Source organism: Entelurus aequoreus, linkage group LG12 (genome assembly GCF_033978785.1).
Source record: "Entelurus aequoreus isolate RoL-2023_Sb linkage group LG12, RoL_Eaeq_v1.1, whole genome shotgun sequence".
NCBI classification, from domain to species: Eukaryota; Metazoa; Chordata; class Actinopteri; order Syngnathiformes; family Syngnathidae; genus Entelurus; species Entelurus aequoreus.
In genome coordinates, this window is record NC_084742.1 from 72,763,960 (window position 1) to 72,783,793 (window position 19,834).

A 19,834-nucleotide genomic window follows, 5' to 3' on the forward strand; every position below is an offset into this window, starting at 1 on the left:
TAAAGTGCTAGCAGACACAGTGGTTAACTGGACTGCTTCATAAAGTGCTAGCAGACACAGTGGCTAACTGGACTGCTTCATAAAGTGCTAGCAGACACAGTGGTTAACTGGACTGCTTCATAAAGTGCTAGCAGACACAGTGGTTGACTGGACTGCTTCATAAAGTGCTAGCAGACACAGTGGTTAACTGGACTGCTTCATAAAGTGCTAGCAGACACAGTGGTTAACTGGACTGCTTCATAAAGTGCCTTGGATGCATAGCACTGATAACCATCAGCAAGTAAAACAACCCAAGGACAATCAGATAATTGTTTAACAGTGATAACATTCCATTCAATGTGTTACTATATTCAGAGAAGCCGGCATATAAGTAGATGCTAACAGCTACATTCAAAACGAATGCAGCGGCTAGGCTACGTAAAGCTACATAAATGCAACTCACCAATTCCGCAGATAAATCCCAGTCAAACACTCCCGCGGGACGACCCACGGCTCCGGTAGTCGGCTCCTACAGTTCCACATTATTACATGTCAGTTTAGAAGGCTTAGTTAATCATTAAAAGCGTAAAAGCGAGTCACAAACCTGCAGCAACCTCACACAGCGTGTCCCTCTCGCTCTCACCGGTAGCACTAGCAGCCCACTTCCGGGGTTTATGCTATTCTGACAGCTGCGTTAGGTCACGTGACCGCGTGACGTAATGACGCACGCAAGGACAGCTTAGACGACGAATAAATAAATAAATAGAAAGGATATTTAATGGGGTTTTGTCACCTGGGTTACATTAGAATGTGATGGCAGCAACACGTGACAAAGAAGTTGGGAAAGGTGGCAATAAATACTGATAAAGTTGAGGAATGCTCATCAAACACTTATTTGGAACATCCCACAGGTGAACAGGCTAATTGGGAACAGGTGGGTGCCATGATTGGGTATAAAAACAGCTTCCCGAAAAATGCTCAGTCTTTCACAAGAAAGGATGGGGCGAGGGTCACCACTTTGTCAACAAATGCCTGAGCAAATTGTTGAACAGTTTAAGAACAACCTTTCTCAAGCAGCTATTGCAAGGAATTGAGGGATTTCACCATCTACGCTCCGTAATATCATCAAAGGGTTGAGAGAATGTGGAGAAATCACTGCACGTAAGCAGCTAAGCCTGTGACCTTCCATCCCTCAGGCTGTACTGCATCAACAAGCCACATCAGTGTGTAAAGGATATCACCACATGGGCTCAGGAACACTTCAGAAACCCACTGTCAGTAACTACAGTTGGTCGCTACATCTGTAAGTGCAAGTTAAAACTCTCCTATGCAAGGCCAAAACTGTTTATCAACAACACCCAGAAACGCCGTCGGCTTCTCTGGGCCCGAGATCATCTAAGATGGACTCATGCAAAGTGGAAAAGTGTTCTGTGGTCTGACGAGTCCACATTTCAAATTGTTTTTGGAAACTGTAGACGTGGTGTCCTCCGAACCAAAGAGGAAAAGAACCATCCGGATTGTTGTAGGCGCAAAGTGTAAAAGGCAGCATGTGTGATGGTATGGGGGTGTATTAGTGGTCAAGACATGTTCTAGGGTGGAAGTGTAAAAGGCAGCATGTGTGATGGTATGGGGGTGTATTAGTGGTCAAGACATGTTCTAGGGTGAAAGTGTAAAAGGCAGCATGTGTGATGGTATGGGGGTGTATTAGTGGTCAAGACATGTTCTAGGGTGAAAGTGTAGTAGGCAGCATGTGTGATGGTATGGGGGTGTATTAGTGGTCAAGACATGTTCTAGGGTGAAAGTGTAAAAGGCAGCATGTGTGATGGTATGGGGGTGTATTAGTGGTCAAGACATGGGTAACTTACACATCTGTGAAGGCACCATTAATGCTGAAAGGTACATACAGCTTTTGGAGCAACATTTGGCACTACTTTGTCACGTGTTGCAGCCATGAAATTCTAAGTTAATGATTATTTGCAAAAAAAAAAAAAAGTTTATGAGTTTGAACATGAAATATGTTGTCTTTGTAGCATATTCAACTGAATATGGCTTGAAAATGATTTGCAAATCATTGTATTCCGTTTATATTTACATCTAACACCATTTCCCAACTCATATGGAAACGGGGTTTGTAGATGTTTTCTACCTATGATAAATGTAGTACTTTAGTAGTACTACTTCTTGGTCTGCAGGAATCCTCTTCATTTAGTTTGATGTTGCAGCTATTTAACAACTAGTTTTTATTGACAGTGTAGAAGTCAAGTTGAAACATGTCACTAAGACCTTCCACCAACAAACGTGAAAGGGAAACAATAATTTGAGTGGACTGACATTGGATTGTTTTGAGCGTCCAAAATGTATCAGTGTGAAAAGAGTGTGGACACTCCTGCAGTTGGACCAAACACTCATTTAACCCCGACAACAAGCGTCCATCTTCCCCGCGGTCACAAAACCTCCAACCTTTAACCCCGACAACAAGCGTCCATCTTCCCCGCGGTCACAAAACCTCCAACCTTTAACCCCGACAACAAGCGTCCATCTTCCCCGCGGTCACAAAACCTCCAACCTTTAACCCCGACAACAAGCGTCCATCTTCCCCGCGGTCACAAAACCTCCAACCTTTAACCCCGACAACAAGCGTCCATCTTCCCCGCGGTCACAAAACCTCCAACCTTTAACCCCGACAACAAGCGTCCATCTTCCCCGCGGTCTGAGTCCAGCTCAGTGCCAGGGCTGCAGGGGTGTGGGTGCGGTGTCGGGGTAGGTGGGCGCCGGGACGTGCTGCTGCTGGTGGTGGTGGAAGGCGGGCACACAGGTGTTGGGGTAGGGGGGGTACATGGGCACGGGGTACCCCCCCATGCTGTGAGGCTGAGGGTGTGCTGGCGTGGGAAGGTGCAGGTAGAGCGGGGCAGAGGGTGCTGTCGGAGGCAGGCCCCGCTGCAGGACCACGTGCGGGTAGAGCTGTGACTCGGAGCGGTAGACCCCCGGTGGGGGCGCCTTTAGAAGACTCTCTTGGCTCCTGAAAGGTGTTTGGACGCGTGTGTGAATGGACAGACAGTCGCACCATGTGACAAACAACATTCATCAAGTCAAACACATTATTATTATTAATTATGTACACTTCATCAAGTCAAACACATTATTATTATTATTAATCATATACACTTAATCAGGTCAAACATATTATTATTATTATTAATCATATAATCTTAATCAGGTCAAACACATTATTATTATTATTATTAATTATATACACTTAATCAGGTCAAACATATTATTATTATTATTAATCATATAATCTTAATCAGGTCAAACACATTATTATTATTATTATTATTATATACACTTAATCAGGTCAAACATTATTATTATTATTATTATTATTATTAATCATATACACTTAATCAGGTCAAACACATTATTATTATTATTATTATTAATTATATACACTTAATCAGGTCAAACATATTATTATTATTATTATTATTATTAATCATATAATCTTAACCAGGTCAAACACGTTATTATTATTATTATTATTAATCATATACTGTACGAAAGCCTATTGTGTGCCGTTAACCAGTTCTGTAATGTTCCTGTGCCTTTAAGTTGATAGGTCAATCTGTGACGTCATTTCCCCTAAATTGTCAGGATATCCGGTTTGGATGAATGGTGGCGGGCAGCTTGTGTGCGTTGACGACTAAATATAAGTTTCGTCACATATTGTTACAGCATTTGTCGTGCTTTGCTACTTCTGCAAATGTTTTCTGCATCAAGTTCAGATGTTTTTGGCTCAATTGCGAGATCATTAGTCTCGTTGACGGCGTTCACGCGTAGGTTATTCAACGTCATTGCAACTGCGATGGCGTAGTTTGGCCTCTAGATGGCGACAGAGACCACCTAATTGCCATTTATGGCTCTGAAGCTTAGAAACTTGTTTGAGTTTGAGTTTGAGTTTACTTGTTTAAGTTCATGCATAGTTAATATATGTTGTTGTTATGCACACCTTTATATTATGTATGCATATACATGTATATTACTGCCTATTAATGCGTATATTTATTATTATTATTATTATTTATTATATGATTGGATTGTCATTTTTCCTATTTTCTCTATTTGTTTAGACCACACACACACACACACACACACACACACACACACACACACACACACACACACACACACACACACACACACACACACACACACACACACACACACACACACACACACACACACACACACACATTTACATCTACCTTTCAGCAATAAAGATGATTAAAGGATTCTCTGGCCGGAATCTGTCCATCGTGTCCCAACTCTAAAAGAACTACTATCCCTTTCTTACATATACACTTAATCAGGTCAAACACATTAATATTATTATTATCATTAATATTATTATTAGTATTATTATTTTTATTATTAATCATATACACATTGTCAGGTCAAACATTATTATTATTATTATTATTAATCATACACTTCATCAGGTTTGACACGTCATTAGTATTATTAATCATATACACTTAATCAGGTCAAACACATTATTATTAATATTAACATTAATATTAGTATAAATACTAATATTAATATTATTGTTATTAATATTATTCATATACACATAATCAGGTCAAACACATCATTAGTATTATTATTATTAATCTTATAATCTTAATCAGGTCAAAAACATTGTTATTATTATTAATAATCATATACACTTAATCAGGTCAAACACACTATTATTATTATTATTATTATTAATCATATAAACTTAATCAGATCAAACAACGATGAGGTGGCCACTTGTCCAGGGTGTACCCCGCCTTCCGCCCGATTGTAGCTGAGATAGGCGCCAGCACCCCCCGCGACCCCAAAAGGGAATAAGCGGTAGAAAATGGATGGATGGATATAAACTTAATCAGATCAAACAACATTAATATTATTATTATTAGTCATACAATCTTAATCAGATCAAACACATTATTATTATTATTATTCATACAATCTTAATCAGGTCAAACTAATTATTATTATTATTATTCATACAATCTTAATCAGGTCAAACTAAATATTATTATTAAATATTATTATTATTATGCATACAATCTTATTCAGGTCAAACTAATTATTAGTATTAGTAATTATTATTATTATTCATATAATCTTTATTATTATTCATATAATCTTAGTCATGTCAAACACATTATTATTATTAATAATCATATAATTTGAATCAGGTCAAACACGTTATTATTATTATTATTATTATTATTATTAATCACATAATCTTAATCAGGTCAAACACATTATTATTATTATTAATCCTATTATCTTAATTAGGTCAAACACCGCATTATTATTATTATTATTAATCATATAAACTTAATCAGGTCAAACACATCATTAGTATTATTATTAATCATACTGTATAATCTTAATCAGGTCAAACACAGCATTATTATTATTATTAATCATACTGTATAATCTTAATCAGGTCAAACACAGCATTATTATTATTATTATTAATCATATAAACTTAATCAGGTAGTACAAATGATTAATAATGTTATTATTATTATTATCATTAGTATTATTAACTTAATCAGGTCATACATAGTATTATTATTATTATTCTGAGGATTAACTTAATCAGGTTATACACATCATCATTATTATTAATATCATTATTAACTTAATCAGGTTGTACAGAGTATTATTATTATTATTATCATCATCATTAGTATTATTATTGTCAAACACAGCATAAGTATCATTAATATTAAGTGAATCAGGTCGTACACAACATTATCATCATTATTATTATTATTATTATGAGGATTAACTTAATCAGGTTATACACATCATCATTATTATTATTATCATTATTAACTTAATCAGGTTGTACAGAGTATTATTATTATTATTATTATTATCATCATCATTAGTATTATTATTGTCAAACACAGCATAAGTATCATTAATATTAAGTGAATCAGGTCGTATACAACATTATCATTATTATTATTATTATTATGAGGATTAACTTAATCAGGTTATACACATCATCATTATTATTATTATCATTATTAACTTAATCAGGTTGTACAGAGTATTATTATTATTATTATCATCATTAGTATTATTATTGTCAAACGCAGCATAAGTATCATTAATATTAAGTGAATCAGGTCGTACACAGCATTATCATTATTATTATTATTATGAGGATTAACTTAAGGTTGTACACATCATAATTATTATTATTATTATTAGTAGTATTATTATTATCATTATTAACTTAATCAGGTTGTACAAAGCATTATTATTATTATCATTATTAATATTGTTATTGTCAAACACAGCATAATTATCATTAATAAGTGAATCAGGTCGTACACAACATTTTTACTATTATTATTAATTATTCAATCAGGTCGCACACAGCTTTATATTTGTTATCATTTTTATTAATAATTTAATCAGGTCGTACACATCATTATATTTGTTATCATTATTATTAATAATTTAATCAGGTTGTACACATCATTATATTTTGTTATCATTATTATTAATAATTTAATCAGGTTGTACACATCATTCCATTTGTTATTATTTTTAGCATAATCAGATCATACTCAGCATTATTATTATTATTGTTAACTTAAGTCGTACAGTACACAGAATTATATTTGTTATTATTATTATTATTATTATTATTATTTTTATCATCATTAATATTACCTTAATCAGGTCATACACAGTATTATTATTATTATTATTATTATTAACTTAGTCAAGTTGTACACAGCATTATATTTGTTAATATTATTATTAATAATTTAATCTGGTCGTGCACAGCATTATATTTGTTATTATTATTATCCATCCATCCATTTTCTACCGCTTATTCCCTTTTGGGGTCGCGGGGGGCGCTAGAGCCTATCTCAGCTACAATCGGGCGGAAGGCGGCGTACACCCTGGACAAGTCGCCACCTCATCGCATTATTATTATTAATAATTTAATCAGTTCGTGCACAACATTATATTTGTTATTATGATTATTGATCATTTTATCAGTTCGTGCACAGCATTATATTTGTTATTATGGTTATTGCTAATTTAATCAGTTCGTGCACAGCATTATATTTGTTATTATGATTATTGATAATTTAATCAGGTGGGGCAAAGCATTATATTTGTTATTATGATTATTGATAATTTAATCAGTTCGTGCACAGCATTATATTTGTTATTATGATTATTGATAATTTAATCAGGTGGTGCACAGCATTATATTTGTTATTATGGTTATTGATAATTTAATCAGGTGGGGCACAGCATTATATTTGTTATTATGATTATTGATAATTTAATCAGGTGGTGCACAGCATTATATTTGTTGTTATTATTATTAATTATAATTTAATCAGGTGGTACACAATTATATTTGTTGTCATTATGATCTTTATTATTAATAATTTCATCAGGTCATACACAGCATTATATTTGTTATTATTATTATTATTATTATTAAATTAATCAGGTGGTGCGCAGCGTTATATTTGTTATTATTATTATTAATAATTTAATCAGGTGGTGCACAATTATATTTTGTATTATTGTTATTACAATTTTAATCAGGTGGTACACAGCATTATATTTGTTATCATTATGATCATTATTAGTAATAATTTAATTAGGTCGTACAAAGCATTTGTTATTATTTTTATTAATTTAATCGGGTGGTGCACAGCATTATATTTGTTATCATTATTATTGATAATTTAATCCGGTGGTGCACAATTATATTTGTTATTATTATTATTAATAATTAAATCAGGTGGTACACAATTATATATGTTATCATTATGATCATTGTTATCAATAATTGAATCAGGTGTTGCACAGCATTCTTATTATTATTATTAATAATTGAATCAGGTGGTGCATTATTACAATGAATAATACCTGTGATATCCTCTGTTGTCCAATCCCCCGAGGCCTCCAGGCAGGTAGAGGGCGCTGTCTGCTGCCATCCTCTGAGACAGAGGGAAGATGTTGGGAGGGGGGAAGTTCTCCCACTCGTCTTCTTCTCTTTCCAGCCATGATTGATTGATTGATGATGGCTGCTTGTGACGGGCTGAAGACTTTTCTCTGCGCCTGCAAACAAACAAACAAACAAACAAACCTCTTAGTAGCACACTTGCCTTCTCCAGCGGGGCCACACATGAAAGCATGCGGGGGCCACACATGAAAGCATGCGGGGGCCACACATGAAAGCATGCGGGGGCCACACACTGACCAGCGGGGCCACACATGAAAGCATGCGGGGGCCACACACTGACCAGCGGGGCCACACACTGACCAGCAGGGCCACACATGAAAGCATGCGGGGGCCACACACTGACCAGCGGGGCCACACACTGACCAGCGGGGCCACACACTGACCAGCAGGGCCACACATGAAAGCATGCGGGGGCCACACACTGACCAGCGGGGCCACACATGAAAGCATGCGGGGGCCACACACTGACCAGCGGGGCCACACACTGACCAGCGGGGCCACACATGAAAGCATGCGGGGGCCACACATGAAAGCATGCGGGGGCCACACATGAAAGCATGCGGGGGCCACACACTGACCAGCGGGGCCACACATGAAAGCATGCGGGGGCCACACATGAAAGCATGCAGGGGCCACACACTGACCAGCGGGGCCACACATGAAAGCATGCGGGGGCCACACATGAAAGCATGCAGGGGCCACACACTGACCAGCGGGGCCACACATGAAAGCATGCGGGGGCCACACATGAAAGCATGCGGGGGCCACACACTGACCAGCGGGGCCACACATGAAAGCATGCGGGGGCCACACACTGACCAGCGGGCCACACACTGACCAGCAGGGCCACACATGAAAGCATGCGGGGGCGACACACTGACCAGCGGGGCCACACATGAAAGCATGCGGGGGCCACACATGAAAGCATGCAGGGGCCACACACTGACCAGCGGGGCCACACATGAAAGCATGCGGGGGCCACACATGAAAGCATGCGGGGGCCACACACTGACCAGCGGGGCCACACATGAAAGCATGCGGGGGCCACACATGAAAGCATGCAGGGGCCACACACTGACCAGCGGGGCCACACATGAAAGCATGCGGGGGCCACACATGAAAGCATGCAGGGGCCACACACTGACCAGCGGGGCCACACATGAAAGCATGCGGGGGCCACACATGAAAGCATGCAGGGGCCACACACTGACCAGCGGGGCCACACATGAAAGTATGCGGGGGCCACACACAGACCAGCGGGGCCACACATGAGAGCATGCGGGGCCATTTTCAATAGCATACATTTTCTTTAGGCTCTCAGTCATAAAAATGTTCAAAATAAGTTATATGTTAACTTTTTTTTATGTAATGCTTAAATCAGGGGTCCCCAAACTTTTTGACTCGGGGGCCGCATCGGGTTAAAATAATTTGGCCGGGGGCCGGGCTGTATATATATATATATATATATATATTTATATATATATATATATATATACATTGTCTTTATATTCCAGCGAGTTAATCTGTTTTGTGATATATACATAAGTCATCATACATACGTCATCATACACACGTCATCACACACACGTCATCATACACACGTCATCATACATACGTCATCACACACACGTCATCATACACACGTCATCATACATACGTCATCATACATACGTCATCATACATACGTCATCATACATACGTCATCATACATACGTCATCATACATACGTCATCATACATACGTCATCATACACACGTCATCACACACACGTCATCATACGTACGCCATCATACATACGTCATCATACGTACGCCATCATACATACGTCATCACACATACGTCATCATACGTACGCCATCATACATACGTCATCATGCATACGTCATCATACATAAGTCATCATACATACGTCATCATACATACGTCATCATACATAAGTCATCATACATACGTCATCATACATACGTCATCATACATAGACGTTTTCAAGTGGAAGTGTGGCGGGAAATGTAACATGTGACTTTCTAAGTGAAGGCGGCCATATTGGCATGTGTTGCGATGTCATCATTGATGTATCAACTGTCAGACTGCGTGCTCGCTAGTCGTGGCTTTCAGGTCGCCTTTCAATCTTGAAATCAACTTCATTTCTATCTTTTGATATTATTATTATGTTTTATTTCTTCTTTTTTTTTTTTTTTTTTTCCAAAACCCTGATTTTTTTAATGTTGAAAACACAAAATGTGCAATATTTTCCCACAAAAACTAATTCAAAAAGGAAATATTGGAGGTGAAAATGCCACTAAAATGCTTGGGAAACAAAAAGGTGTCAATCATAAAAGGCTCAACAATAAGTCTGGCGTTTATTTTATTTTTTTACTTTCAATGTTAAAATCTCTAGCTTGATATAAAATGTTTTATACTCTGTTTTAAAAGGCAAAAACACAAAATATGCAATATTTTCCCCCCAAAATGGAAGATCTGATGTGAAGTAATTGATGAATAATTCATAACAACATTATTACATTTGGATCAATGAAAGTTTAAAACTTCCCACTGAAATGATCGGGCATCCAAAAAGGCCCCACTCGTAAAATAGTTCAAAATAAGTCATACATTTCTTTTCTTTTTTACTTTTAATGCTTAAATCTTTATATTGACTTGTACAATTTCATCATTTTGTCATGTTTTTCTTGGTGTTTTATGCCCTTCTTGTCAAAGAAAATTCATATTTTTATGTAAAAACATAAAATATGTCATATTTGTAACCCCAAAAATGTTCTCAGTGGAATATTTGAAACCTTAAATAGGTCAATAATTCATAAAAACATTGATTTTAATCCATCCATCCATTATCTACCGCTTGTCCCTTTCGGAGTCCTTTTAAAATTGTTTTTTTTTAGCATTGATAGTTTATAAAAAAAACAGTAAAAGTCTTGGGGATCCAAAAGGGTCCCACTCCTGAAAGTGTTAAAAATACAAAGAGTTTTTCCTAAAGGGTCTAGACCAGGGCTGCTGGACCACATGAGTTAGCTCAGTAGAAAAATGTATTTTGACATTTCAGAAACTGCTGTTCCAATTGTGTCCACTGGATGTGGCAATAACAATTCTGTCAGGCAAGCAAGAGGTGCACAGTGGCTCCTCCCCCAAATAAGCTGCCATTTTGTGTCCTCTGGCACCCTGATCGCCCCACAATGTCAACAAAGAAAAAAGTGGAGCTCTTGAATAGATTCTACCTGCGTTTGTTGAGTTAGTGCAGGATTCATAGCAGAAGACTTTGGTTCAATCCCAGATGGGCTGTGACTTCAACTTTATTGCTTGGTAGAAACAAAGTGAACTTGATGAAACTGCACCCATGTTGTTCTCTCACAATTCAAGAAGATTGTTTGTCCATTTTCACAATCTGCTTGTTGTAGTTTAAAAGAAAACAATGTGAAGTTGTCTTTACTTTGAAGTTATGTGAAGTTGTCTTTACTTTGAAGTTATGTGAAGTTGTCTTTACTTTGAAGTTATGTGACGTTGTCTTTACTTTGAAGTTATGTGAAGTTGTCTTTACTTTGAAGTTATGTGAAGTTGTCTTTACTTTGAAGTTATGTGACGTTGTCTTTACTTTGAAGTTATGTGAAGTTGTCTTTACTTTGAAGTTATGTGACGTTGTCTTTACTTTGAAGTTATGTGACGTTGTCTTTACTTTGAAGTTATGTGAAGTTGTCTTTACTTTGAAGTTATGTGAAGTTGTCTTTACTTTGAAGTTATGTGAAGTTGTCTTTACTTTGAAGTTATGTGACGTTGTCTTTACTTTGAAGTTATGTGAAGTTGTCTTTACTTTGAAGTTATGTGACGTTGTCTTTACTTTGAAGTTATGTGAAGTTGTCTTTACTTTGAAGTTATGTGACGTTGTCTTTACTTTGAAGTTATGTGAAGTTGTCTTTACTTTGAAGTTATGTGACGTTGTCTTTACTTTGAAGTTATGTGACGTTGTCTTTACTTTGAAGTTATGTGAAGTTGTCTTTACTTTGAAGTTATGTGACGTTGTCTTTACTTTGAAGTTATGTGACGTTGTCTTTACTTTGAAGTTATGTGAAGTTGTCTTTACTTTGAAGTTATGTGACGTTGTCTTTACTTTGAAGTTATGTGAAGTTGTCTTTACTTTGAAGTTATGTGAAGTTGTCTTTACTTTGAAGTTATGTGAAGTTGTCTTTACTTTGAAGTTATGTGAAGTTGTCTTTACTTTGAAGTTATGTGACGTTGTCTTTACTTTGAAGTTATGTGAAGTTGTCTTTACTTTGAAGTTATGTGAAGTTGTCTTTACTTTGAAGTTATGTGACGTTGTCTTTACTTTGAAGTTATGTGAAGTTGTCTTTACTTTGAAGTTATGTGAAGTTGTCTTTACTTTGAAGTTATGTGAAGTTGTCTTTACTTTGAAGTTATGTGACGTTGTCTTTACTTTGAAGTTATGTGAAGTTGTCTTTACTTTGAAGTTATGTGAAGTTGTCTTTACTTTGAAGTTATGTGAAGTTGTCTTTACTTTGAAGTTATGTGAAGTTGTCTTTACTTTGAAGTTATGTGACGTTGTCTTTACTTTGAAGTTATGTGACGTTGTCTTTACTTTGAAGTTATGTGAAGTTGTCTTTACTTTGAAGTTATGTGACGTTGTCTTTACTTTGAAGTTATGTGACGTTGTCTTTACGGTGCCATGATTTGACCACTTGGGAATAGATGTTCCTCCATGTGACCCCTGACCTTGACACCCCGGCCCCAGATCCTTTTTTTGATGTCCTTTTTGTCAAAGACAACTTCATTTTTTATTGTAAACACACAAAATATACAATATTTCCCCCAAAAAACGTTTAAAGGTGAAATATTTGATGTGAAGTAATTGGAGCCTTGAATATGTCATTTATTCATAACATTGATTTGATTACAAACCCCGTTTCCATATGAGTTGGGAAATGGTGTTAGATGTAAATATAAACAGAATACAATGATTTGCAAATCCTTTTCAAGCCATATTCAGTTGAATATGCTACAAAGACAACATATTTCATGTTCAAACTCATAAACTTGATTTTTTTTTTGCAAATAATAATTAACTTATAATATCATGGCTGCAACACGTGACAAAGTAGTGAAGTGAAGTGAATTACATTTATATAGCGCTTTTTGTCAAGTGACTCAAAGCGCTTTACATTGTGAAAGCCATTATCTAAGTTACATTTAAAGCAGTGTGGGTGGCACTGGGGGCAGGTGGGTCAAGTGTCTTGCCCAAGGACACAACGGCAATGACTAGGATGGCGGTAGCGGGGATCGAACCTGGAACCCTCAAGTTGCTGGCACGGCCGCTCTACCAACCGAGCTATACCACCCCAAAGTAGTTGGGAAAGGGCATGTTCACCACTGTGTTACATGGCCTTTCCTTTGAACAACACTCAGTTTTGGTTTGGGAAGTGAGGAGACACATTTTTGAAGTGGAATTCTTTCCCATTCTTGCTTGATGTACAGCTTAAGTTGTTCAACAGTCTCACTTCTCATATTTTAGACGCCACACATTTTCAATGTCTGGACTACAGGCAGGCCAGTCTAGTACCCACACTCTTTTACTATGAAGCCACGTTGATGTAACACGTGGCTTGGCATTGTCTTGCTGAAATAAGCAGGGGCGTCCATGATATCGTTGCTTGGATGGCAACATATGTTGCTCCAAAAGCTGTATGTACCTTTCAGCATTAATGGTGCCTTCACAGATGTGTAAGTTACCCATGTCTTGATCACTAATACACCCCCATACCATCACACATGCTGCCTTTTACACTTTCACCCTAGAACATGTCTTGACCACTAATACACCCCCATACCATCACACATGCTGCCTTTTACACTTTCACCCTAGAACAATCCGGATGGTTCTTTTCCTCTTTGGTCCGGAGGACACGACGTCCACAGTTTCCAAAAACAATTTGAAATGTGGACTCGTCAGACCACAGAACACTTTTCCACTTTGTATCAGTCCATCTTAGATGAGCTCAGGCCCAGCGAAGCCGACGGCGTTTCTGGGTGTTGTTGATAAACGATTTTGGCCTTGCATAGGAGAGTTTTAACTTGCACTTACAGATGTAGCGACCAACTGTAGTAACTGACAGTGGGTTTCTGAAGTGTTCCTGAGCCCATGTGGTGATATCCTTTACACACTGATGTAGCTTGTTGATGCAGTACAGCCTGAGGGATGGAAGGTCACGGGCTTAGCTGCTTACCTGCAGTGATTTCTCCACATTCTCTCAACCCTTTGATGATATTACAGAAATCCCTAAATTCCTTGCAATAGCTGCTTGAGAAAGGTTGTTCTTAAACTGTTCAACAATTTGCTCAGGCATTTGTTGACAAAGTGGTGACCCTCGCCCCATCCTTGTTTGTGAATGACTGAGCATTTCATGGAATCTACTTTTATAGCCAATCATGGCACCCACCTGTTCCCAATTAGCCTGTTCACCTGTGGGATGTTCCAAATAAGTGTTTGATGAGCATTCCTCAACTTTATCAGTATTTATTGCCACCTTTCACAACTTCTTTGTCACGTGTTGCTGCCATCAAATTATAAAGTTCATGATTTACAAAAAAGAAAAAGTTAATGAGTTTGAACATGAAATATGTTGTCTTTGTAGCATATTCAACTGAATATGGCTTGAAAAGGATTTGCAAATCATTGTATTCTGTTTATATTTACATCTAACACCATTTCCCAACTCATATGGAAACGGGGTTTGTATTATAATTTACTTTTTTTTTTTTAGACAAAATGCTACTACAATGATTGTGGCTCCAAAAGGGTCCCACTTATAAAATGTTGAAAATAAGTCACACATTTTTCACTTTTAAAAGTCTACATCAACTCCACCAACTTCTGTTTTTATTATTTTTGCATTGTTTTGTTTGTTTGATGTCAAAAAAACTTTGTTTTTATTGCAAACACACAAAATATACAATATTTCCCCCAATAAAACCCATAATTCATAACATTGACCTTATTATTATTGATTTTTTTAGTAATGACAAGTCGTACTAAAATATACAATATTTCCCCAAACATGTTCAAAAGTGGAATATTTGATGTGAAGTAAGTAATTTATGTCTTTTATTGCAGGTGTTTAGTTAGAAAAAGGCCTCCTCTTACCTGCTGACTACTTTTATTGCAGGTGTTTAGTTAGAAAAAGGCCTCCTCTTACCTGCTGACTACTTTTATTGCAGGTGTTTAGTTAGAAAAAGGCCTCCTCTTACCTTCTGACTACTTTTATTGCAGGTGTTTAGTTAGAAAAAGGCCTCCTCTTACCTTCTGACTACTTTTATTGCAGGTGTTTAGTTAGAAAAAGGCCTCCTCTTACCTGCTGATTACTTTTATTGCAGGTGTTTAGTTAGAAAAAGGCCTCCTCTTACCTGCTGACTACTTTTATTGCAGGTGTTTAGTTAGAAAAAGGCCTCCTCTTACCTGCTGACTACTTTTATTGCAGGTGTTTAGTTAGAAAAAGGCCTCCTCTTACCTGCTGACTACTTTTATTGCAGGTGTTTAGTTAGAAAAAGGCCTCCTCTTACCTGCTGACTACTTTTATTGCAGGTGTTTAGTTAGAAAAAGGCCTCCTCTTACCTGCTGACTACTTTTATTGCAGGTGTTTAGTTAGAAAAAGGCCTCCTCTTACCTGCTGACTACTTTTATTGCAGGTGTTTAGTTAGAAAAAGGCCTCCTCTTACCTGCTGACTACTTTTATTGCAGGTGTTTAGTTAGAAAAAGGCGTCCTCTTACCTTCTGACTACTTTTATTGCAGGTGTTTAGTTAGAAAAAGGCCTCCTCTTACCTTCTGACTACTTTTATTGCAGGTGTTTAGTTAGAAAAAGGCCTCCTCTTACCTGCTGACTACTTTTATTGCAGGTGTTTAGTTAGAAAAAGGCCTCCTCTTACCTTCTGACTACTTTTATTGCAGGTGTTTAGTTAGAAAAAGGCCTCCTCTTACCTGCTGACTACTTTTATTGCAGGTGTTTAGTTAGAAAAAGGCCTCCTCTTACCTGCTGACTACTTTTATTGCAGGTGTTTAGTTAGAAAAAGGCGTCCTCTTACCTTCTGACTACTTTTATTGCAGGTGTTTAGTTAGAAAAAGGCCTCCTCTTACCTTCTGACTACTTTTATTGCAGGTGTTTAGTTAGAAAAAGGCCTCCTCTTACCTGCTGACGACATCTTTGGTGTTGCTGCAGCGTTCCTGCAGGCAGCACACCAGGAAGGAGAGCGACATGGCCAGGATGACGATGGCGCTCACCACCGACGCCAACACTGCGACTCTCAATCCACGGTCCTCCAGCCTGGGGATGGCTGGGGTGGGAGAAGAAGTGGTGAGGCAACCAAGGTGGTGGCGCGACACGCAGCTCACCTTGGCACTCGGGCAGGTAGTCGCTCCAGCGGGCGTTCCCGTTGCGGACGAGGCAGTGGATCTTATGACTGCCCAGCAGCTGGAAGCCCTCACGGCACCAGAAGACCAGAGAGCTGCCCACAGACATGCCTGTGCCGCTTTCCACGTAGAAGGAACCTCCACGTGGTGGCAGGAGGGCCACACAAGACACGCCTGCAGGCAAAATGAACACCATCAACTACAAACTGGAGCCACAACACACAGCAGTTAATATTGTACATCATGAACAGCAGTTAATATTGTACATCATGAACAGCAGTTAATATTGTACATCATGAACAGCAGTTAATATTGTACATCATGAACAGCAGTTAATATTGTACATCATGAACAGCAGTTAATATTGTACACCATGAACAGCAGTTAATATTGTACATCATGAACAGCAGTTAATATTGTACATCATGAACAGCAGTTAATATTGTACACCATGAACAGCAGTTAATATTGTACATCATGAACAGCAGTTAATATTGTACACCATGAACAGCAGTTAATATTGTACACCATGAACAGCAGTTAATATTGTACATCATGAACAGCAGTTAATATTGTACATCATGAACAGCAGTTAATATTGTACACCATGAACAGCAGTTAATATTGTACATCATGAACAGCAGTTAATATTGTACACCATGAACAGCAGTTAATATTGTACACCATGAACAGCAGTTAATATTGTACACCATGAACAGCAGTTAATATTGTACACCATGAACAGCAGTTAATATTGTACATCATGAACAGCAGTTAATATTGTACATCATGAACAGCAGTTAATATTGTACACCATGAACAGCAGTTAATATTGTACATCATGAACAGCAGTTAATATTGTACATCATGAACAGCAGTTAATATTGTACATCATGAACAGCAGTTAATATTGTACATCATGAACAGCAGTTAATATTGTACACCATGAACAGCAGTTAATATTGTACATCATGAACAGCAGTTAATATTGTACATCATGAACAGCAGTTAATATTGTACATCATGAACAGCAGTTAATATTGTACACCATGAACAGCAGTTAATATTGTACATCATGAACAGCAGTTAATATTGTACATCATGAACAGCAGTTAATATTGTACATCATGAACAGCAGTTAATATTGTACACCATGAACAGCAGTTAATATTGTACATCATGAACAGCAGTTAATATTGTACATCATGAACAGCAGTTAATATTGTACATCATGAACAGCAGTTAATATTGTACATCATGAACAGCAGTTAATATTGTACATCATGAACAGCAGTTAATATTGTACATCATGAACAGCAGTTAATATTGTACATCATGAACAGCAGTTAATATTGTACATCATGAACAGCAGTTAATATTGTACATCATGAACAGCAGTTAATATTGTACACCATGAACAGCAGTTAATATTGTACACCATGAACAGCAGTTAATATTGTACACCATGAACAGCAGTTAATATTGTACATCATGAACAGCAGTTAATATTGTACATCATGAACAGCAGTTAATATTGTACATCATGAACAGCAGTTAATATTGTACATCATGAACAGCAGTTAATATTGTACACCATGAACAGCAGTTAATATTGTACATCATGAACAGCAGTTAATATTGTACATCATGAACAGCAGTTAATATTGTACATCATGAACAGCAGTTAATATTGTACACCATGAACAGCAGTTAATATTGTACATCATGAACAGCAGTTAATATTGTACATCATGAACAGCAGTTAATATTGTACATCATGAACAGCAGTTAATATTGTACATCATGAACAGCAGTTAATATTGTACATCATGAACAGCAGTTAATATTGTACATCATGAACAGCAGTTAATATTGTACATCATGAACAGCAGTTAATATTGTACATCATGAACAGCAGTTAATATTGTACACCATGAACAGCAGTTATTATTGTACATCATGAACAGCAGTTAATATTGTACACCATGAACAGCAGTTAATATTGTACATCATGAACAGCAGTTAATATTGTACATCATGAACAGCAGTTAATATTGTACACCATGAACAGCAGTTAATATTGTACATCATGAACAGCAGTTAATATTGTACATCATGAACAGCAGTTAATATTGTACATCATGAACAGCAGTTAATATTGTACATCATGAACAGCAGTTAATATTGTACATCATGAACAGCAGTTAATATTGTACATCATGAACAGCAGTTAATATTGTACACCATGAACAGCAGTTAATATTGTACATCATGAACAGCAGTTAATATTGTACATCATGAACAGCAGTTAATATTGTACATCATGAACAGCAGTTAATATTGTACATCATGAACAGCAGTTAATATTGTACATGGTAAATGATCAGTGACGTCACTCACTAACAAGCCTCCAGTTCCAGTCTGATCTACAATGTTACACAATACGTTGTCAATAAGTGTGCTGCTGTGTGTTGTCATTCTTGTGTGTTGTCATTCTTGTGTGTTGTCATTGTTTTTTTTTTTGAATAAATGTTGTTATTGAATTTGACAGATATTACAATATACAATAGAACAGTAATCACATTTTCCCCTTTTTTCCCACCCACTTCCAAGAACAGCAACCCAACACATACCCCATACACACAACTGAATTAGGTGGAGTATTAGGGAAAGAGAGACTATTTGATTTAACAAAATTATGAACCTGAAAGTATCGAAATAGGTGAGATTTTGGTAGGTCAAATTTTTTACACAGTTCACTGAAACTAGCGAAGACATCACCAATATATAAATCCTTTAGTCTGCTAAGGCTTGACTGCTTCCACACTACATCTGTGCTAGGAGGGAGGAAGAGGTGGTTATTATGAATGGGGCTGTGGTTGGATAAGCCCTGCAGGCTGAAAGTATTTCTAAATTGAGACCAGATTCTAAGGGTAGAAATGACGATTGGACTACAAGTAAATTGGGATGGTCGATAAGGTAATTTTGATGTAAGCAGATCCAAGAGAGAGGTAGAACAGGAACTAGCTTCAGACTTGCACCAGATTAATTCAGGTTCTTGGATCCAGAGAGTCACTTTGTGTATGTTAGCTGCCCAATAGTAGTATTTTAGATTAGGGAGTGATAAACCACCTACGGACCTATGCCTTTGCAGGAACTCTCTTCTAATCCTGGGAGTCTTGCCTTTCCATATAAAGGATGACATTAGTTTGTTTATTATGCAAAAAAAGGAATTGGGTAAAAAGATAGGCAAACATTGAAACAGATACAAAAATCGAATGAAGCACATTCATTTTGACGCAGTTTACCCTGCCAGCAATAGTTATGTGTAAATCTTTCCACCTATCCAAATCTAATT

The 19,834-nt window shown here is 37.1% G+C and overlaps 1 protein-coding gene across 2 annotated transcripts in view; it reads right to left on the reverse strand.

The window, feature by feature from the left end:
- Positions 1-2,068: 2,068 nt before the first annotated feature.
- zgc:162331 (uncharacterized protein LOC793007 homolog) overlaps positions 2,069-19,834 on the reverse strand; it is a 192,376-nt gene continuing 174,610 nt past the window's right edge. Inside the window, exons 2-5 of one of the 2 annotated variants that reach the window (XM_062066659.1) lie at positions 16,459-16,650; positions 16,256-16,400; positions 7,954-8,145; positions 2,069-2,998 (exon numbers count right to left, since the gene is read on the reverse strand). In XM_062066659.1, coding sequence (XP_061922643.1) covers positions 2,701-2,998; positions 7,954-8,145; positions 16,256-16,400; positions 16,459-16,650 — 827 coding nt within the window. In that variant the 3' untranslated portion in view covers positions 2,069-2,700. Of the gene's footprint in view, positions 2,999-7,953; positions 8,146-16,255; positions 16,651-19,834 lie in introns of both variants that reach the window. The other variant, XM_062066658.1, reaches the window with a different exon arrangement.